Genomic DNA, 17,976 nt, shown 5'->3' on the forward strand with positions numbered 1-17,976 from the left:
TTCATGTTGAAGTAACTATTAATTTATGTATTAGTTCATGGTTATTCATGTACTGTTATTGTAAAGTGTTACCGACATGCCAGTGAAAATAAGAAGCAATTGATTTGTAAGAAGAGAAATCATGTTTATTTTGAACACCTCAATACTGCAATAAATCAAGGTCGACACAACAACCTTTTATACATCTACAAACTCTCAAATCTCAGTTAAGCTTAAGTGCACAAAAAGACCATATGTAAACCAATATCCGTCAAAAAGGTCTCGTCAATCTAGCGTATAAATAAAATAATGTTAAGTAAAATTAAATAGTCATTGTCTACTTCCACTAGATGTGCTGGTTTCAGCCTCATCTCCTAAATCAAACACCTCCAATTCAGAAACTACTTGCTAATGCACACATTCACGTAAAGTAGCCTTGTTGACAAGTTTGGGTGAGGAAAGGCGAAATTTTTATATCTTTATATCAGAAGCAAACTGCTGCAGAAAAAGTTAGGTGCCATGCAAAATGTAATGTGTAATTGCATGACTTATCAAATGTACTGGAGTAAAAAGTACATTTACTTGCTCAAAAATCTAGTCACGTAGAAAGTAAAAGTTGCCAATATCTTTGATACTACAAAGTAGCCAAAAAGATACTTAAGTACAGTAACTAATTATATTTACTCAAATACTTTACACCTCTTAGTTCTTGGGAGGTTTTTTCAGATCTTTTCATCTTCAAACAAAACTTCAGCCGACCAGTCTGGCTAGCACACTTCACATAATGTTTACACATTAAGTCAGTAGGTGGAGAGTAGGCAGTGTTTAGTGGCTGTTTGAACACATTCGACAACGTGAGCATACGAAATCAATCCGGTCGAATGCTTTTGTGACTTCCTCTGGAAGTGGTCTAAATGGACAAGCTCAAAATGTTATGTAGCATCAAAACACATCTTAATACCAGGGCCATAGATATGCCATTAGAAGAGATGTCATGAAACTTTTTGGCATCCCTGTATCAACAATCCCTTGCTTGGGCCATTACCTCCACCTGTTTAAAGACAACAACTACTGATATAAAAAAGAAAAGGAGAAAAAAAGGAAAATGATGTTTAAACATATTAATGTAAACTGTCAGTATAAGAGCTTCAACAGAATGAGCATGACTCAGAACCATATTTCAGTGGGAATACAGTTTGCTTAGTGTACTAACAGGTGCACTGAGAACACAGTCTCCACTACCATTCACATAGTCCTCTTACAATACAAAGGTAACCTGAGAACGCTATAGCTCAGCTTTTAACATGATTAAACAATCAGACAGGGCTTCACATCCTTGTTTACTTCTTTCTCGGAGTCCCTGTGGTATACTTGAATTCCCACTTGCACTACAACTGTTGCTCTCCTAGAGCAAATATTGCACATACTCAGTGTCATTGCCCAATTAAACAACATTGCACACACTCTGTTATGGCAGACACTTGACCTCTGTATTTGCACGCTATGCACTCGCACATTAATATGCAAGTGCACCTATTATTTGCATTATACTGTATATATTACATTTTACATGTATATAAATATGTATTAAATGTGTGTACATGTAGATGTGTACATGTTGCATTCTAATTCTTAATGGCCTAAAAAAAGTATACATAGGATTTGAAAACAGACATGTTGTACAGTATAAAAAATAATATCCCAGCTATTTATATCAAGCTAAATACTGAATCTGTCATTTGGTTATCACATACTTTATATATACGTTTTATGTAGCATGAGCAATGTGAATGCAGAGCACTGCAAATGTTACTATATGTTGATTTTAAAGGTAAGGGTGGTGCACAGACTCATTTCAAAGTCGTTTCATCAATTAGAACTTTTCAAATGACCAAAATAACCACTCAAATTACACTTTTACAATATAGACATCAACACCAATGTTTGTTTGTGGTTTAATTTAATCAGATCCTTAAGTTACTTAAAAGATTGTAGACAAATAAGGCTTCACAAATGAAAAAAAGTAAATCATTGACAGCTCTGACAATGCTGGATGTGAGTCATGTGACAGGTGCAGTAAAAAGAGCAAAAGTACACACATTATCTTTTTGATTACTATGTCCAATATCTCCAGTTATAAAGAATGACTCATGAAGCAATGGCTTGTTTTTTTCCCACTGATTCTTGCAGCTTGAGGAGGTATAATTAGTCTTCTCAAGTTCAGCATACTGAAAGGGTGTAAAATGGCTTCAAATTTCTCTGTGCACTATGGAAAAACTGATTAATATAACAACTTTGTTGCATAACACCTTAATGCCAAAATGAAATATTATACTGTTTCCTAATACCCATGTATAACACTTTGATACCTTAACTGTTAAAGGTGCTATAGAGGATGTTTTCGACGACTGAGAAACCAAAGACTGTTACTGGGTTTTTGAAATGAGCGCATGCGTAAGAACAACCTCACAGCTCATTTCGAGGGAACGCCTCCCAAAACTTGTGCACAAGTATTGAAACACGAGTGGCACTGGCTGTGTCGTGTTAGTGGATTCATTATGTCGGACTCACCGCAGGTAACTCATAATCTGCAGTTGTTACTCCTGACAAAAACATTGCATGCGGCGCCTGTGGAAAGTTACTGGAGCGCACACGTCCCTCACAAGGAACGTAATGGCAGTGATTGACAAGCCAGAGGGCCAATCGTTTGCAATGATCACACAAATGATTGGCTGATGTCTCATGCACAGATGATGTATATTGATATTATTCCTTTCAGTGCACCTTTTATCAGTTAGTAAAGACAGTTTCAAGTAATATTGCAAACATGTATAAAACAAAACATCTTCTATAGCACCTTTAAAAGGGGACCTATATTTCCCCTTTCACAAGATGCAATATAAGTCTCTAGTGTCCCCAGAATGTGTCTGTGAAGTTTCAGCTCAAAATCATCCCAGATCATTTATTAGCTTGTCAAAGTTGCCCTTTGGGTGTGAGCAAAAATAAGCCATTTTTGTGTGTGTCCCTTTAAATGCAAATGAGCTGCTGCTCCCGGGCCACTTTCCAGAAGAGGGCGGAGCTTTAACAGCTCAACAACAACAACGCTGGAGAATCTCACACAGCCAAAATGAGGATTGTCAGTAACGGTGTTCAGCCTTACATTGTTCAAACCGGAGTCGACACTGATGGAGAGACTCAGGAAGAAGTTACAACTTTTAGAATGAAACTGGACGTTTCTGAATGGTTAGTGGATAAATTTATGTAGTTGCTGTGGAGTTGATTCAACTCATCCACTAGCATGTGCCGTCATGTTCATCTTTTTGCAAATCCAGCGTTGAATTGACCCTCGTTTGTGAAGCAGTCCGGCGTAAAATGACAGCATGGTAACAACACTCTACTACAACAACTCTTCCTCTTCTCAACTACAACTAAAGTAGTACTCTACTGAACTACTTACATCACTGAAGCCATGTAGGCCGCCTCAGACTCCTACACAAAACTGACCCTACATGCCACAACTTCAAAAGTCTGAAGTTCAAGGTCACAGTTTAAAATACCTGCACCTCAGCATCAACCTAGAAGCACATAAATACACTGACCTTGATCTTAAAGAAATGGAGAAGATGCATGGAGTTTGAAAACTTTAGTTATCATCCACGTGAACCCCAGAACTAGATAGAGCAAATTCACCATCATATATAAAAACATATGTTGGTTATTCCTGAAACTAATACACTGAAAGAGACAAAATTATGAAGACAAGCCTATTTAAGGTTTCCAGAGACAAAACAGAAACAATTTTAAAGGTGCACTGTGTAAATTTTAGGAGGATCTATTGACAGAAATGCAATATAATATACATCAGTGGTGTATAAAGACCTTACATGAACTTATGTTTTTGTTACCTAAGAATGAGCCTACATACACCGCGGGTCCCCTTACATTTTAAGTTGTCATTTTGCGCCGGCATGTTTCTACAGTAGCCCTAAATGGACAAACTGCTCAACAGAGCACGTTTGCTTGACTAGCTACTCTCTGCTGTCTCAGACAACAACATCTTTGTCCTGTGTTGGCCACTGTAGCTTCTCTATTCCCAACCTCACCACTAGATGCCGCTAAATTTACACACTGCACCTTTAAGTAACATTTGGTGAAAATAAATGAAGAGTTCTAATATAAATTTGGATAACAGGTTTTATATTTAGGCATTGCTCTTTCCAGTTTTATTCATTAAAAGACAGTGACTTAAACATTTCTTTCTTTGGTCAAAGTGCTAAAATAATGTATAGGATGAACACAAAACAGAAACGTGAAGTTGAGTTAAATAGTATCCCAAGAACATTTGTGGACCATCTGAGAAATGTAAGAACGTTTAAGGACTATTTTGGGGGTGATTGCGCTGCCTGGCTCAGATGCAGTAAAGATGAATAATTTCAGTGGGTTTTAGTGACTAAATAAATGAAACGGATGTAAACACAGGGCTCCTGGTAAAATGATTCTCCGTATCCCCACCTTCGAATCATTTATTCTTATCACTGTTCAGCAATGTCAAGCCTGTTGGAAAAAGGCAGAGGAAAATAAACCTAAAGTTGGGCCATACAGATTGCTGACAATGCCTGAATATTAATTAGCTTACACCCATGCAAAACTGAATGATTACATTAGACACAAGGCAAGCACTAATTTAATAACAGAATGAAACTGTACTGATGATGGATTTCTGAGAACTGGGAGTTATTGTTTACCTTCCATTGCTGCACTTTTGGCCTTGCCACTCAAATCGCTGACAACGTTGTCAAATACTGCTTCATGCTTGAGGAAGAAAGGTCTCACCACACGCGTGTATATGATCTGAGAGCCATTCCATGAGACCGGAGCCATGCACCACAGCAGAAACAGGGACTGAAATATGAAAAAAATGCAGAACATGTGTCTCAACTTCTCAATTTCTGCCATTGTGGTCAAAATAATGACTTTGTGCATATTTAACTGTTCTATTGCAGGCTTACGTATGCACCGTGTGCAGAATTATTAGGCAAGTTGATTTTCTGATCATATTTTGTTTCCAAGCACATTTTACCGATTCCAAACCACATCAATTTTGTATTTAATCATTTATACGTGATATATATTTGTTCATGAAGGCTGGAATTGGAAAATGCCTCATATTGAGGTGTGCATGATTATTAGGCAGGTTTTCTTTTACAGGCAAAATGAGCACCATGTCCTCATGTAAAAAAAAATGTTTGAAGAATTTATCTTCCAGAATTTGGCAGTAAGGTGTGGGAGTTCATTTTTAGTCCATCTCCTATCCTGAAAATTCTGTCCTGCAGAGATGGACTAAAAATGAACTCCCACACCTTACTGCCAGATTCTGGAAGATAAATTCTTCAAACATTTGTACATGAGGACATGGTGCTGGTCCTTCAAGAGTCACTCTCAATCTGTCGGTCTATAAAGCCTATAAAAAACAGTCTTCATGTATTTCGCAACACTTCAGCTTGTGATTTTTATTAAGTGCGGGTCATTTTTTTGGATTCTTTACCTAACGTAACTCTCTGAGATCCTAACACCTTGCACTTCTGGAGACTCCAGGTAGATTGCAGTTCTGGAAAAAGGTGGGTTCCTGATGGTTTTACACTTAATTCTTAATTATTTTGCATTTAACGTGTCTTTTTTTTTCCCACCTGTTTTTGTGTGACCCTACTGATCCACTGGGCATTTCACTGTCCAATGACCATACTTTAACTTTGCAATTTTTAGTATTGCATTAGTCATTTTGCCTGTAAAAGAAAATCTGCCTAATAATTATGCACACTTCAATATAAGGCATTTTTCATTTCCAGCCTTCATGAGCAAATATATATCACTTATAAATGGTTAAATACAAAATTAATAGTAGTTATGGAGACTGATTGTGGTTTGTAACTAGTAAAATGTGCTTGTAAAAAAAATATGATCAGAAAATCAACTTGCGGCGCCGATAGCCTAGTGGGCAGCATGTCGTCACATAGCGTGATTGCGCTTCGGGCGACACGGGTTTGAGTCCCGGCCTGTGGACCTTTCCTGATTCCTTCCCTCTCTATCTCCCAATTTGCTTCCTTTCAACTAATTGTTCTGTCTCAATAAAAAAAAAAAAAAAGCAAAAATGCCAAAAAATAAATCTTAAAAAAAAAGGAAGAAAATCAACTTGCCTAATAATTCTGCACACAGTGTGTGTATAATATATATATATATATATATATATATATATATATATATATATATATATATATATATATTATATATATATATATATTATATTATATATATATATACACACACACATAAACAAACAACTTTGTCATTGCATGAATAAATTACATTTTAAAATATATTACAATCGAAAAAAGTAATAAATTGTAAAGATTTCACAATATCACTGTTTTTACTGTATTTTTGATTGGCAACCATGAGAGACTTCTTTCGAAAACATTAAATCTTACCAACCCCAAACTTTGAACAGAATTAAAATGTGGTGACATTTGAACATCAGGTAAAAAAAAAAAAAAAAAAAAGTATGCAAATTCAGATTTTAAAGTATAACTGAACATTCCTTGTGGTTTACATCAACATAGCTGGTTGTATGAAACAGCCCTTGGCCTTTTGGCCGCCTTCTGTCAAACTAATACACTGCTTTAACATCTACCCTGTAACACTTTACACTAAGGTCTCATTTCTTAACAGTACTTAATGCATTCATTAAAATGAACTAACACTTAAAATTATATATTTTACAATATTTATTAACCTTTTTTAATGTTAGTTAATAAAACAGTCTGTTCATTTTAGTTCACAGTGCATTAACAGATACAACTTAAACTGATGTAAAAATGTATTAATAAATGATGAGATAAATATGAACTAAGATTAATAATGCTGTAGAAGTATTGCTGATTGTTAGTTAACTTTTACCTAATGATAACAACTGAAACCTTATTAGTACTCTTATAAAGTGTTACCATCTAACCACATCAAACTATCCAAATTTATTAGACAGATCATGCCATCATGAGCATCTCATTAAAAAATATTTTTGATTAGGAATTAAAATTGGAAAAATTAATGAATTTTTAAAAAAATTCTCATGCATATCATGACCTCAGCTCAACTTAAGTCAGCTGCTAGTTCATTTGTATAAATTGGCTATAAAGCACTCAGTCAAATTTAGAACAAGGATCAAAATTGAAATGAGGCTGTTGGTCGAGTTGGAAGTTGCTCAGGCATACTAAATATAAACTATGTAAAACCTCTCAGCATGACCTACATACCAATACATTTACAGTTTATAGTCCTCCTACAGCAACCTACATACAAGGTGGATGGTTTCTAAAACATATCTCCAACATGCATACAAATAAATGAAATATATTTTGATACTGAAACACCATACCTTCCCAGCATAGTAAAAGGGAAACCAGAAGAGGAAGATATCAGAGAAAAATTCAGCCACACTAAAGAGTCCATAAACCACCCAGTATGTTAGCCATTTGGTGTCATCATCTTTATTGTTACTCTCGATGGCTTTGATGCTGCATGAGGAACACAATGAAAACAGGCTAATTCAGTGTGGGTTGCTCTCATTATTGTGCTGTGGAAACATACATGTGGGATTCTCCAGGTCAAGAATCTTCACCAGTAACAATAAGCATATTACACTGAAATGTGACAAGTGACGTATACTTACGAGGCATACGCTGGGTATGCGAAACCAATCAAGTTGCAGAGGAGAGAGGCACCATATCCAAATATCAAATAGAGAGCCACAACAGACACAGCACCTGCAGAACAAACAGAGACACGTGATCACTGCCATTATTCAAATGAAGAAGGGAATTTTGGAGCGCTGATGACTTTGCATTTGATGTCATTGTTGACACCTAACAGGATAGAACAAGAACAAACAAAGCCTGCTCAAACACGCATTGTTTATATCATCCTGGGACCCAGGCATAGACTTTTTTCCTCTGTAGAGCACATTATATGTTAGCTATTTCTCGAAGAACATACATGTTGGTTTTAAAGAGCACATGTGCAACAATAAAGAGCACATTCAGGGCTTTTCAGAGATAGCAAATGACACTGACTGAATTATCAAATTTAGCACTCTTATGGAAATATAATAATATTTTGTAATCATCATTTAAATCTGAAAAATTTTCTTATTGTTTGTCATAAATAAACATCTCAGGAAAATGTTATGGGGTTTCAAATCAGAATACGACTTTCTGTTATCTGATTTCAATCATGTCCCCTGTAGAAGACACCAGGACTTATCAGGCATTTTGGTGAGTAGGGAAAGAAATTATCATTTCTATGAAATACGAGATATTCTTATAAAAATGTTGGCAAGTTATTACTCCTATTATTACACTTCTTTTATTCCATTAAATGTTGTCCCAAGAACTCATTAATATGCAAGTTAGATACATTGTATCTCCATTTTATACACAATCTAAAAAATGCTGGGTTAAAAACAAACCTGATTGGGTTGAAAATGGGCAAACCCAGTGAATGGGTTGTTTTAACCCAGCAGGTTGGGCAAACATTAACCTAAACGCTGGGTTAAAATAAACCATTCGCTTAGTTTGCCCATTTTCAACCCAACCAGGTTTAAATTATGTTGGTAATTGACATTAATTAATGTTTATACTTATTAATAAATGTTCATTTATTAATGAATAATAATTAAACAAACATTTATTAAATTGCTTATTAATAAATATTCACCATTTGATTATTATTGTTGCCTCTAGTAATTATGTGTCCGATTTTTAATTCCGAACATATTTCGGGTTCATTTTAAGCCAGTCATATAGTCATTTTTAATCAATAGTTGAGTTTATTAAAACTGCCCAGAACGTTGGGCAAACATTTATCCCAATCGCTGGGTTTGTCTATTTTCAACCCAACTTGGGTTGTTTTTAACCCAGCATTTTTTAGAGTGCACATATTGCATAAAGTAAAATAGCATATCAAATCATTCTGTTTTATCTTTCATAACAGTTGAGAATCATCTTTATACAAAGTTTGGTTAAAAATAGCCTGAAACCTAAAAATTGATTGGTAATTGAAACAAACAGAAACTTTTTTTTTTTTTTTTTGCCTATACAGGTCTTATGCCATTTTATTTTCTTAAAGGGGGGTATAATGCCATTTCACGTATTCTGACTCATTTACACTGTTGAAGAGTTGGATTCTCATGCTAAACATGGCCAAAGTTTCAAAACACGAGTTGGACGTATGACGGAGTATTTTTGTGACAAAAATACTCTTCCAAATCCTCACAAACTTTGGGATCTTTTTTCAAGCATGTGCCTGTGTGACACCAGAAAGGTGGGAATTCCTTGTAAGGGCACTCTCCCGGAAGAGCGAGAGAGCAAGAGCACGCCCATCAACACGCTTCGTTCGGCCTTACGGAAGTCATCGGCAGCGCTGCACAGGACTTGCTCGAGAAAGATGTGTCACTTTGTTTTTAGACCATTCACTATAGGTTATATTCATTACAGTGATTCAAAAGTTATCCATAGATAATGCAATGGTGTATTGTGTGTGTTTAAATACATTTGTTTAGCTGACCATTGATAGCTTGCAGACGATCTGTTCGTAACTCTTTAGCTCCGCTCACACGGCACGCCTCCAGGCGCTCGGCAGTTTTCAGAAAGACTCGGTACAGCGTATGTAGCTTTCATAAATATGATAAACTAAAGACTTTTCGGCAATATGAAGGATGCTATACTATTCTATAGGCACTTAAGTTTAACATGAGACTTTAATAACAGATTCCTGATGTCCTCTACAGATGATATAGCATAAAATATGAATAAAATATTGAAAAAAAATATGAAAAAAAAATAAAACGTTTCTTATGCTGCAAACAATGTAATAACATAAATAACATAAATATGTCAATTATTTATGACATAAAAAAATCTGGTTCTCAGGAGTATATGTGAATGTAAGAGATATATTTTGTCCCCAATCAGGCTATGTAGTCTAGCCACTGCAATTCTGCACAGACACTTGAGGACATACTACACATTTAAAAATAACCCTTGGGAGTGGCTACTGGAAGAAGAAATTAGACCCAGAGAGGTCTTACAAGGAGCAGCCACATCACACATGATTAGAGAGACATTTCAGGTAACCAGTCAATGCAGTTGAACTACTGGACCCATTAACGCATCTGATAATGGCACTTCAGATCATCTGCTTGATGTTTCTTATACCAGCATGCGGTTAAAACAAAATGCAATATAACAGATAAACAGATGTAAATGCGCCAGGAAAATGAGAGATAACCCTCAGGGGGAAACGGTTCATGCAGCATCTGTTCTTGCCACACACACGCAAAGCAGAGTTTGATTCGTGAATGAGTCATTCTATTTCTTCAATGAATCAGTTCAACCTATTTTCAAATCCAGTCTGAACTAATTCTTTAAAGGGATAGTTCACTCAAAAATGAATGAATTACTCACCCTCGGGTCGTTCCAAACCCGTAAAACTTTCGTTCATCTTCGGAACACAAATGAAGATATTTGTAATAAAATCTGAGCCAGTTCTGCACTCTCCATTGACAGCTACGCAACTACCACTTTGACGCTTCAAAACGTTTATAAATTGATCGTAAAACGAATCCATATGAATCAGGTGGTTTAGTCTAAATTTTCTGAAGAGGCACGATCGCTTTATATGATGAACAGATTAATATAACAAACACTGATCGGCAAACATAAACAGAAGCTCAACCGTAGTTGCTTGACGGGCAAGAACAAACCTCATTGGTTCTTGAGGAAGCTCAAACATGATGCGTAACAAACGAGAATGAACGTCAAGCGGACATACTTGAGCTTCCATTTATCATAACTGATGTGTGCATTGATGAATGTTTATGTGAATAAAAGCCTAAATTAAATTAGTTCATCATATAAAGCAATCGTGAATTTGGACTAAACCACTCAATTCACGTGGATTAGATTTACAATCTCTTTATTAACTTTTTGAAGCATCAAAATGGTAGTTTCGCAGCTGTCAATGGATGGACAGATCTCTCGGATTTTAGCTTATTAAAAATCTTCATTTGTGTTCTGAATATTAACGAAAGTCTTACGGGTTTGGAACGACATGAGGGTGAGTAATTAATGACAGAATTTTAATTTTTGAGCGAACTACCCCTTTAACGAAACAAACGGAATCGGTTCAAGCGAGTCAACAACTGTCTATTGGTAAAAACTTAATCTAAAACCGAAATAAACAACAGTATGTGCTACAAATGTAATACCATGCCTTGATATGGGGAACCGCGTAAATATAATTACATCAGAGCGCAAAGGAACCTCTGAATCGTTTGTTTTTAAATGGCACTTTAAAAGAACCGATTCGGAGAAATGACTCGGACTTCCCTATTCCAGCTGCCCCGTGAAGTGTCTTATCAGTATCAGCCCTTTGCACTACTTTGCAAAATTCAACAGATGCTTTACATATGGGTCACTTCAGTCACTTGTTAAGAGAATGAACTCATACTTTTCTAAATAAAATAAATATTCGACGGTTATGGATACAAAGAACATTTAAGCCCATCAAAGATAGCCAACAAAGCTTAAATACATCATGTATACGTCTTACTATTCCTGACTAAATAATTAAAGCTGTGGTTTAAAACCACACACGTACCTGTTGCAATGTACTGTTTCTGAACTCCAGTTTTCTCCTCTAAAACTGATAGAAAATCCGTTACCACGTTCTTCTGCTTAAAAAACGCGTCGTATCGTTCTGTAACAGCGTTTAACATTTTGTCCCTCCTTATTTATAGTTCAGCAGACCGTATTGACCAGGGCCAGAATTGTAAACAGTTTTCCAAGCCAAGCAAACTAACAGTATACTTGGGGGAAGTTTGTCCCCTCTCAGAGGCAGAACGGGACTGGCTCGTAACTCGATGACAACCAATCGAATCTAATAAATATATGTTTCCACCTCCCTCACAGGTGATCACGATCCTGCTGAATGCTGACTGAGCTGCGCCTCTGACTGACTGACTGAGAGCACGGCTGCATTGAAAGAACGAGGCGTTGGAGAGTAATGAAAGTGGCTTTGTTTGTTTTTCAGGAGAATGAAATGTGCTCTCCTACTATTTCCCTCCTACTATTCTAATTTCTAAAATTTAGTCATGATTTTTTTAGGCCAACTCAAAGCTAATTCGCAATAGGGTCCCTCAGACTACTGAAAATCACTTCTTTTATATTGATTTTACTCATAAATTCAAAACCACCATTCTAAAAACTCTTAAGAGAAACTCGTGGCTCTGATCTGCTAAAAACACCTGGGTAATCATACATAAAGTCAGTATTAAAGGGTTAGTTCACCCAAAAATGAAAATTCTGTAATTTATTACTTACCCTCATGCCTTTCCACACCCGTAAGACCTTTGTTAATCTTCGGAACACAAATTAAGATATTTCTGATGAAATCCGATGCCCCGTGTGGCCTGCATAGCCAGCATTGACATTTCCTCTCTCAAGATCAATTCATGTGAGTAGCTACAGTGGTTCAATATTAATATTATAAAGCGACGAGAATATTTTTGTTGCGCCAAAAACATAAAAAATAAATAAATAACGACTTATTTAGTGATGGCCGATTTCAAAACACTGCTTCAGGAAGATTCGGAGCATTATGAATCAGTGTGTCGAATTATGATTCGGATCGCGTGTCAAACCGCCAACGGCTGAAATCACATGACTTTGGCGCTCCGAACTGCTGATTCGACATGCTGATTCATTATGCTCCGATGTCGTTTATAAGTAAATAAGTCGTTATTTATTTATTTATTTATTTTGGCGCACCAAAAATATTCTCGTTGCTTTATAATATTAATATTGAACCACTGTACTGATTTAAACACACATGAACTGATTTAAATTTTCCTCTTGAGAGAATTGCTGTCTATGGAGGCCTCACTGAGCCATCTGATTTCAACTAAAATATCTTAATTTGTGTTCTGGAGATTAACGAAGGTCTTACGGATGTGGAACGGCATGGGGGTGAGTAATAAATGACATAATTTTCATTTTTGGGTGAACTAATAATATTTCATTTTTAGTCACCTATGCCAACTGGATTTTATAACATGGCCTGGTCTTTAGCTGTTTATTTCAAACACATCTGACTGGCATTGTTAAAATGCTCCAGGAGAGGGCACTCTTCTCTTAGTTGATAGTTTCTTCATTCAGCTCTGTGTGCTATATTTATAGTACATAGTGTACTACAAATGGTAATTAATATATATTTTTAAATACAGAAATAGTATATTAAAAGCACATTTAAGTTCATATTTCATGGTGTCTCAAAATAGCACAGTTGAGTACACTTAGATGTTCTTAAGATTATCTTAAGTACTGAAGAAGAATTTTTAGTATATTAAGTACAAAATTAGTGTGCACAAATAGAGCACTTTAAGTAGGTACATTATTGAAATGTACTTATTTTTTTACCTGGTGGTCTCATTTTATGTTGTATCTACAGAAATGTTTGCTCTTTAGTTGATTGAACATCTACATATTTTATATCCTAGTCCTACACTACTGGGTTGTTTTCAACCCAAGGGCTGGGTAAATATGGGACAGAACACATGTTGGGTTAATTTCACCCAGCAAATAAGGCTGTTTATTTAACCCAGCATGACTAATTTTTTACTAGCTTATTTTTTTTTTTTTACGTCATACATGAATTAATGTTAATGGATTAAATCCTCTATTTTTTTTAAAATACTCCACACAACCACTGATTGTCATGATAATTCCTTTATTTTCGATCATAATTTATAGTATAGCATATTTTAAAAATACATATTGCCTACATTTAACAAATATTAGAAGTAAAAATTAAACATTAGTAATTCAAGTGTAATCGACCAGTCTCTGTTGTCCTGTTTCCACCGTAACTGCGCTGGATCTCGTGCCGGAGATGAGTCGCGTTCGGCGGGGGAACTGATAACTTCAGACCGCCACTCTATGTTTCACTTGAAGATGGAGTTTAATTGATCGCCTTTTAAACATCTGAAGACAATACATTACAGACATTAATAATTGCCCCGAGAGTATGTCATTCTGAAAATGCTCTAATTTGCCTGAAAGTAGCCCATGTGATCAAACGTCAACATCTAACCACCTATCTTTGTAATATAAGAATATGAATCACCTTTAAAAAACTTTTTTTCAAATGCCACATATGCTACTATGGAAACCATTTGACAATTTCTCACTTCATCAACCATGTAGTTGCTTCTATCATAACTCAAGGCCCTGTTGTGCTACAGCAGAACAAATTATTAAATGAATGAATGAATATGATGCATAGAGAAATATATGAGGTGACTGTAATAAAGTCTGTGATCACCTCTCTTATGTGAGATATACATTAAGCTTTATTTTTGTATAGGGAGTCAATGTGGATAGATATAAAAAATAAGATAATTTGCACTAAGAAATTTATACTAATGCCTTTATCATCATGGGTTTTAGCAGCACGGAAAGCTCGTGTTGAATTAGTAAAATGAAATTCAGATATTAATCTCTTAAACATATATACCTGACACAATTCATTGTTTTGATCAAATAAATGGACATGCATGCATAATTTAACTGATTGATTGTGAATTAATGTAAATAATTTAGTCATAATACATTCAGATCAGATTTTTTTTCTGTACTCCAGTTATCCTTAGTAAAAATTTCCAGGCATACACAGGAAACACTGATTCCTCATGGTGATTTTTATTTTATTTTATTTTATTTAGCTGTCACACTTTTGTCAAATCAGCAGTAATCAATTTAATCCCTTTAATACTCAGACCAGTATTAAAACACCTCTGGTACACGCACACTCCTACAATTAGGTGATCTATCATATACCTCCTGACTGCTCAAAATGCCAGAAATGTCACCGAATAGGACAGGCATGTGTACCCTAACTCTTAAAAAGTCATCAAACCAAATTACATAATAACAACGCCATGTTGTGCCTTCGGAGAATGTGCTAATTGTCCAGAGGACTTAATCCTCTTTTCACAGAATTGCGGAAGACTTTATAGCTGATCATTAGCACAGCCAGTGCTGTGTGAGAAACTGTCAAGAAATGTAATCATGTTTAAAATATCTCTATTACTAAAAATATTTAGAGCATATGTGTACATCATGGTCTGGACAGCATATATTTGACTGATCTCCACTATGACATATACGCCGATCATTATGACCACCTTCCTAATATTGTGTTGGTCCCCCTTTTGCTGCCAGGGCAGCCCTGACCCGTCCAGGCATGGACTCTCTGAAGGTGTGCTGCGGTATCTGCACCAAGATGTTAGCAGGAGATCCTTTAAGTCCTGTAAGTTGCGAGGTGGAGCCTCCATGGATCAGACTTGTTTGTTCAGCACATCCCACAGATGCTCGATTGGATTGAGATCTGGGGAATTTGGAGGCCAAGTCAACACCTCAAACTCGTTGTTGTGCTCCTCAAACCATTCCTGAATCATTTTGCTTTGTGTCAGGAGCATTATCCTGCTGAAAGAGGCCCACCAGGGAATACTGTTTCCATGAAAGGCTGTACATGGTCTGCAACAATGCTTAGGTAGGTGGTACGTGTCAAAGTAACATCCACATGGATGGCAGGACCCAAAGTTTCCCAGCAGAACATTGCCCAAAGCATCACACTGCCTCCACCGGCTTGCCTTCTTCCCATTGTGCATCCTGGTGTCATGTGTTCCCCAGGTAAGAGACGCACATGCACCTGGCCATCCACAAAGAAAATGTGAATGATCAGACCAGGCCAACTTCTTCCATTGCTCCGTGGTCCAGTTCTGATGCTCACGTGTCCACTGTTGGCTCTTTCGGCGGTGGACAGGGGAGCACTTTTGATAGACACTGACCACTGCAGACCGGGAACACCCCACAAGAGCTGCAGTTTTGGAGATGATCTGACCCAGTCATCTAGCCATCACAATTTGGCCCTTGTCAAACTCACTCAAATCGCTTACGCTTGTCCATTTTTCCTGCTTCTAACACATCAACTTTGAGGACAAAATGTTCACTTTCTGTCTAATAATGCACCCACTAACAGGTGCCGTGATGACGAGATACTCATATTCACTTCAGTGTCAGTGCTCATAATGTTATGTGTTACATATGCACTCTTCATCTTTCTAATCAAGTCAAACACAGTCAGTGACTAATGATTATTAGGTGTCTCATTCCTGTACTTTACGGGGGGTAAAATGTTGCGATGTCAAAGCAGTTGCAGTGGTTATTTAGGTTGACGATGCAGTCAGTGAATATATCCGCTCCCAGTAAATGGATTAGTGTTTGACTGCAGCTGAGATACCGCTGTCGTCACCTGTGATGGTCTTCGTTTCATTTGGAGAAAGTCCAGCCTCTCAAGTCTGATTTCACATGTATAACCAAGTGGGTGGGTCAGCTTCTAATCGGGAAGTCGCATGTTTAATGATTTTTTGCATGTACACAATACATAAAAACTTTGAAAATTATTTGAATTTGATCCAGCATGCATTGGTTCATGAATAAATAATACAGATTTACTGTTTAACTGCACTACAAAAAAAAAAAATTAAAAAAAAAAAAGTTGCTGCCTTAAATTTGTAAGAACAATCAACATAGCTGTACAAGTCATTTCAACTTAAATTACATTAAAAAGTAAACTTATTTTGATGAGTTAAAGTAATGTAAAAACATATGCTGTCATAACTTATTGATCATATTCATTTTTACAGTATGATTGTTTCAGGTTGTGCTGTCACATTTAGCTGTTTGTGTTTCATGTACCCATGTCTGATGTTGAGGTAAGTCAATGTGTTTTATGTGTGTTTTTGTTTCATAAGTCTTCATTTAGACTATTTGCATGTAGCCTTTTAAACTGATACAACTAAAGAAATCAGCTTAGATTTACTGTTTACTTTGTTTCTGAGTCAACATTTCAGATCGTATTACCTTATTCTGAGTCTATATTTCAGATTTTGCTATGCATTAATATAAAAACCACGTTCCTTACAGGCTCTTTTACCTTTCAGAAACAAAACACCTTAATTTCCTGGACTGGAGTCTTTCCAGTGCTGTCAGGTAATTAAATCAATACCTGCTGTACACACTGGTGTCGGAAATGCCTTTAAAGAAATCCCATTAAGGCATGACGTTCACACTAATAAGGGGCATGTCCTTCATCTCCGAATAGCCTCCACCCCATGTGTACTTAGTAAAAGCAGTGCAGCCAAAAGAAAGAACATCCTTTTTCCATGTGAGCAAGGAGTGATGTAGGAAAAGGATAACTTGATATATTGTTTATTTGTTTTATCTTGAAGAGTATCTTATATGCTGAATTCTGAGGAGGTGCAATTTTTTTTTTTTAAATCAATCCCACTCAGACCATCAATATTCTTCAGAATTAAACTTCTCTTCTTAACCTCACTTCTCTATTAAACTTAAGAACTCATGCAATAATACACTTTTAATGATTCTCTAGTTTAGACCTGGGTGTTAAATACTACTAATTTTGTAAACTTTTAAAAATTGTTTTTAGAACTTGATTACATAAAAATATGTTTTGTTTATGTTTAACCCTCATGTTGTGTTTCAAGATTTTCTTCCCGAAAATGCAAGTTAATGTTTTGAACTAAAACTTACTGGTTTTGCTCACACAAGGTATGACATAATGATTTTTGTTTACTTTTCTGTGTTCTCGTTATGCTGTTATTGCCAAATATTTGATATTGAAATATTTAATATTCAACACTATAAAAAATGCTGGGTTAAAAACAAGCCAAGTTGCGTTAAATACGGACAAACCCAGCGGTTGGGTTACATATTTGCCCAATGTGCTCGGCAGTTTTATTTAACCCAACTATTGTTTAAAAATGACTATATGGCTGGCTTAAAATGAACCCAAAATAGGTTG

The 17,976-nt window shown here is 36.1% G+C and overlaps 1 protein-coding gene across 1 annotated transcript; it reads right to left on the bottom strand.

Annotated features, from left to right (window-relative positions):
- Nucleotides 1-238: 238 nt before the first annotated feature.
- Nucleotides 239-12,022, bottom strand: zgc:101744 (Receptor expression-enhancing protein 6-like). Its single transcript, XM_067362515.1, has 5 exons — nt 11,692-12,022; nt 7,706-7,799; nt 7,412-7,550; nt 4,725-4,881; nt 239-4,533 (listed from the first exon to the last, which is right to left on the bottom strand). Exons 1-5 carry the CDS (start codon nt 11,807-11,809, stop codon nt 4,499-4,501), a joined length of 543 nt encoding a protein of 180 aa, XP_067218616.1. The 5' UTR covers nt 11,810-12,022; the 3' UTR covers nt 239-4,498.
- Nucleotides 12,023-17,976: the final 5,954 nt, after the last annotated feature.

The sequence above is a fragment of the Chanodichthys erythropterus genome, chromosome 16, assembly GCF_024489055.1.
Source record: "Chanodichthys erythropterus isolate Z2021 chromosome 16, ASM2448905v1, whole genome shotgun sequence".
Taxonomy (NCBI): Eukaryota; Metazoa; Chordata; class Actinopteri; order Cypriniformes; family Xenocyprididae; genus Chanodichthys; species Chanodichthys erythropterus.

Coding starts and splice junctions, on each gene's coding strand:
- zgc:101744 (XM_067362515.1), bottom strand. CDS start 11,809: ATGTTAAACGCTGTTACAGAACGATACGACGCGTTTTTTAAGCAGAAG. Junction 7,800..11,691: donor GAAACAGTACATTGCAACAG/GTACGTGTGTGG, acceptor TTTGTTCTGCAG/GTGCTGTGTCTGTTGTGGCT. Junction 4,534..4,724: donor CAAAAGTGCAGCAATGGAAG/GTAAACAATAAC, acceptor TTTTTCCAACAG/GCTTGACATTGCTGAACAGT.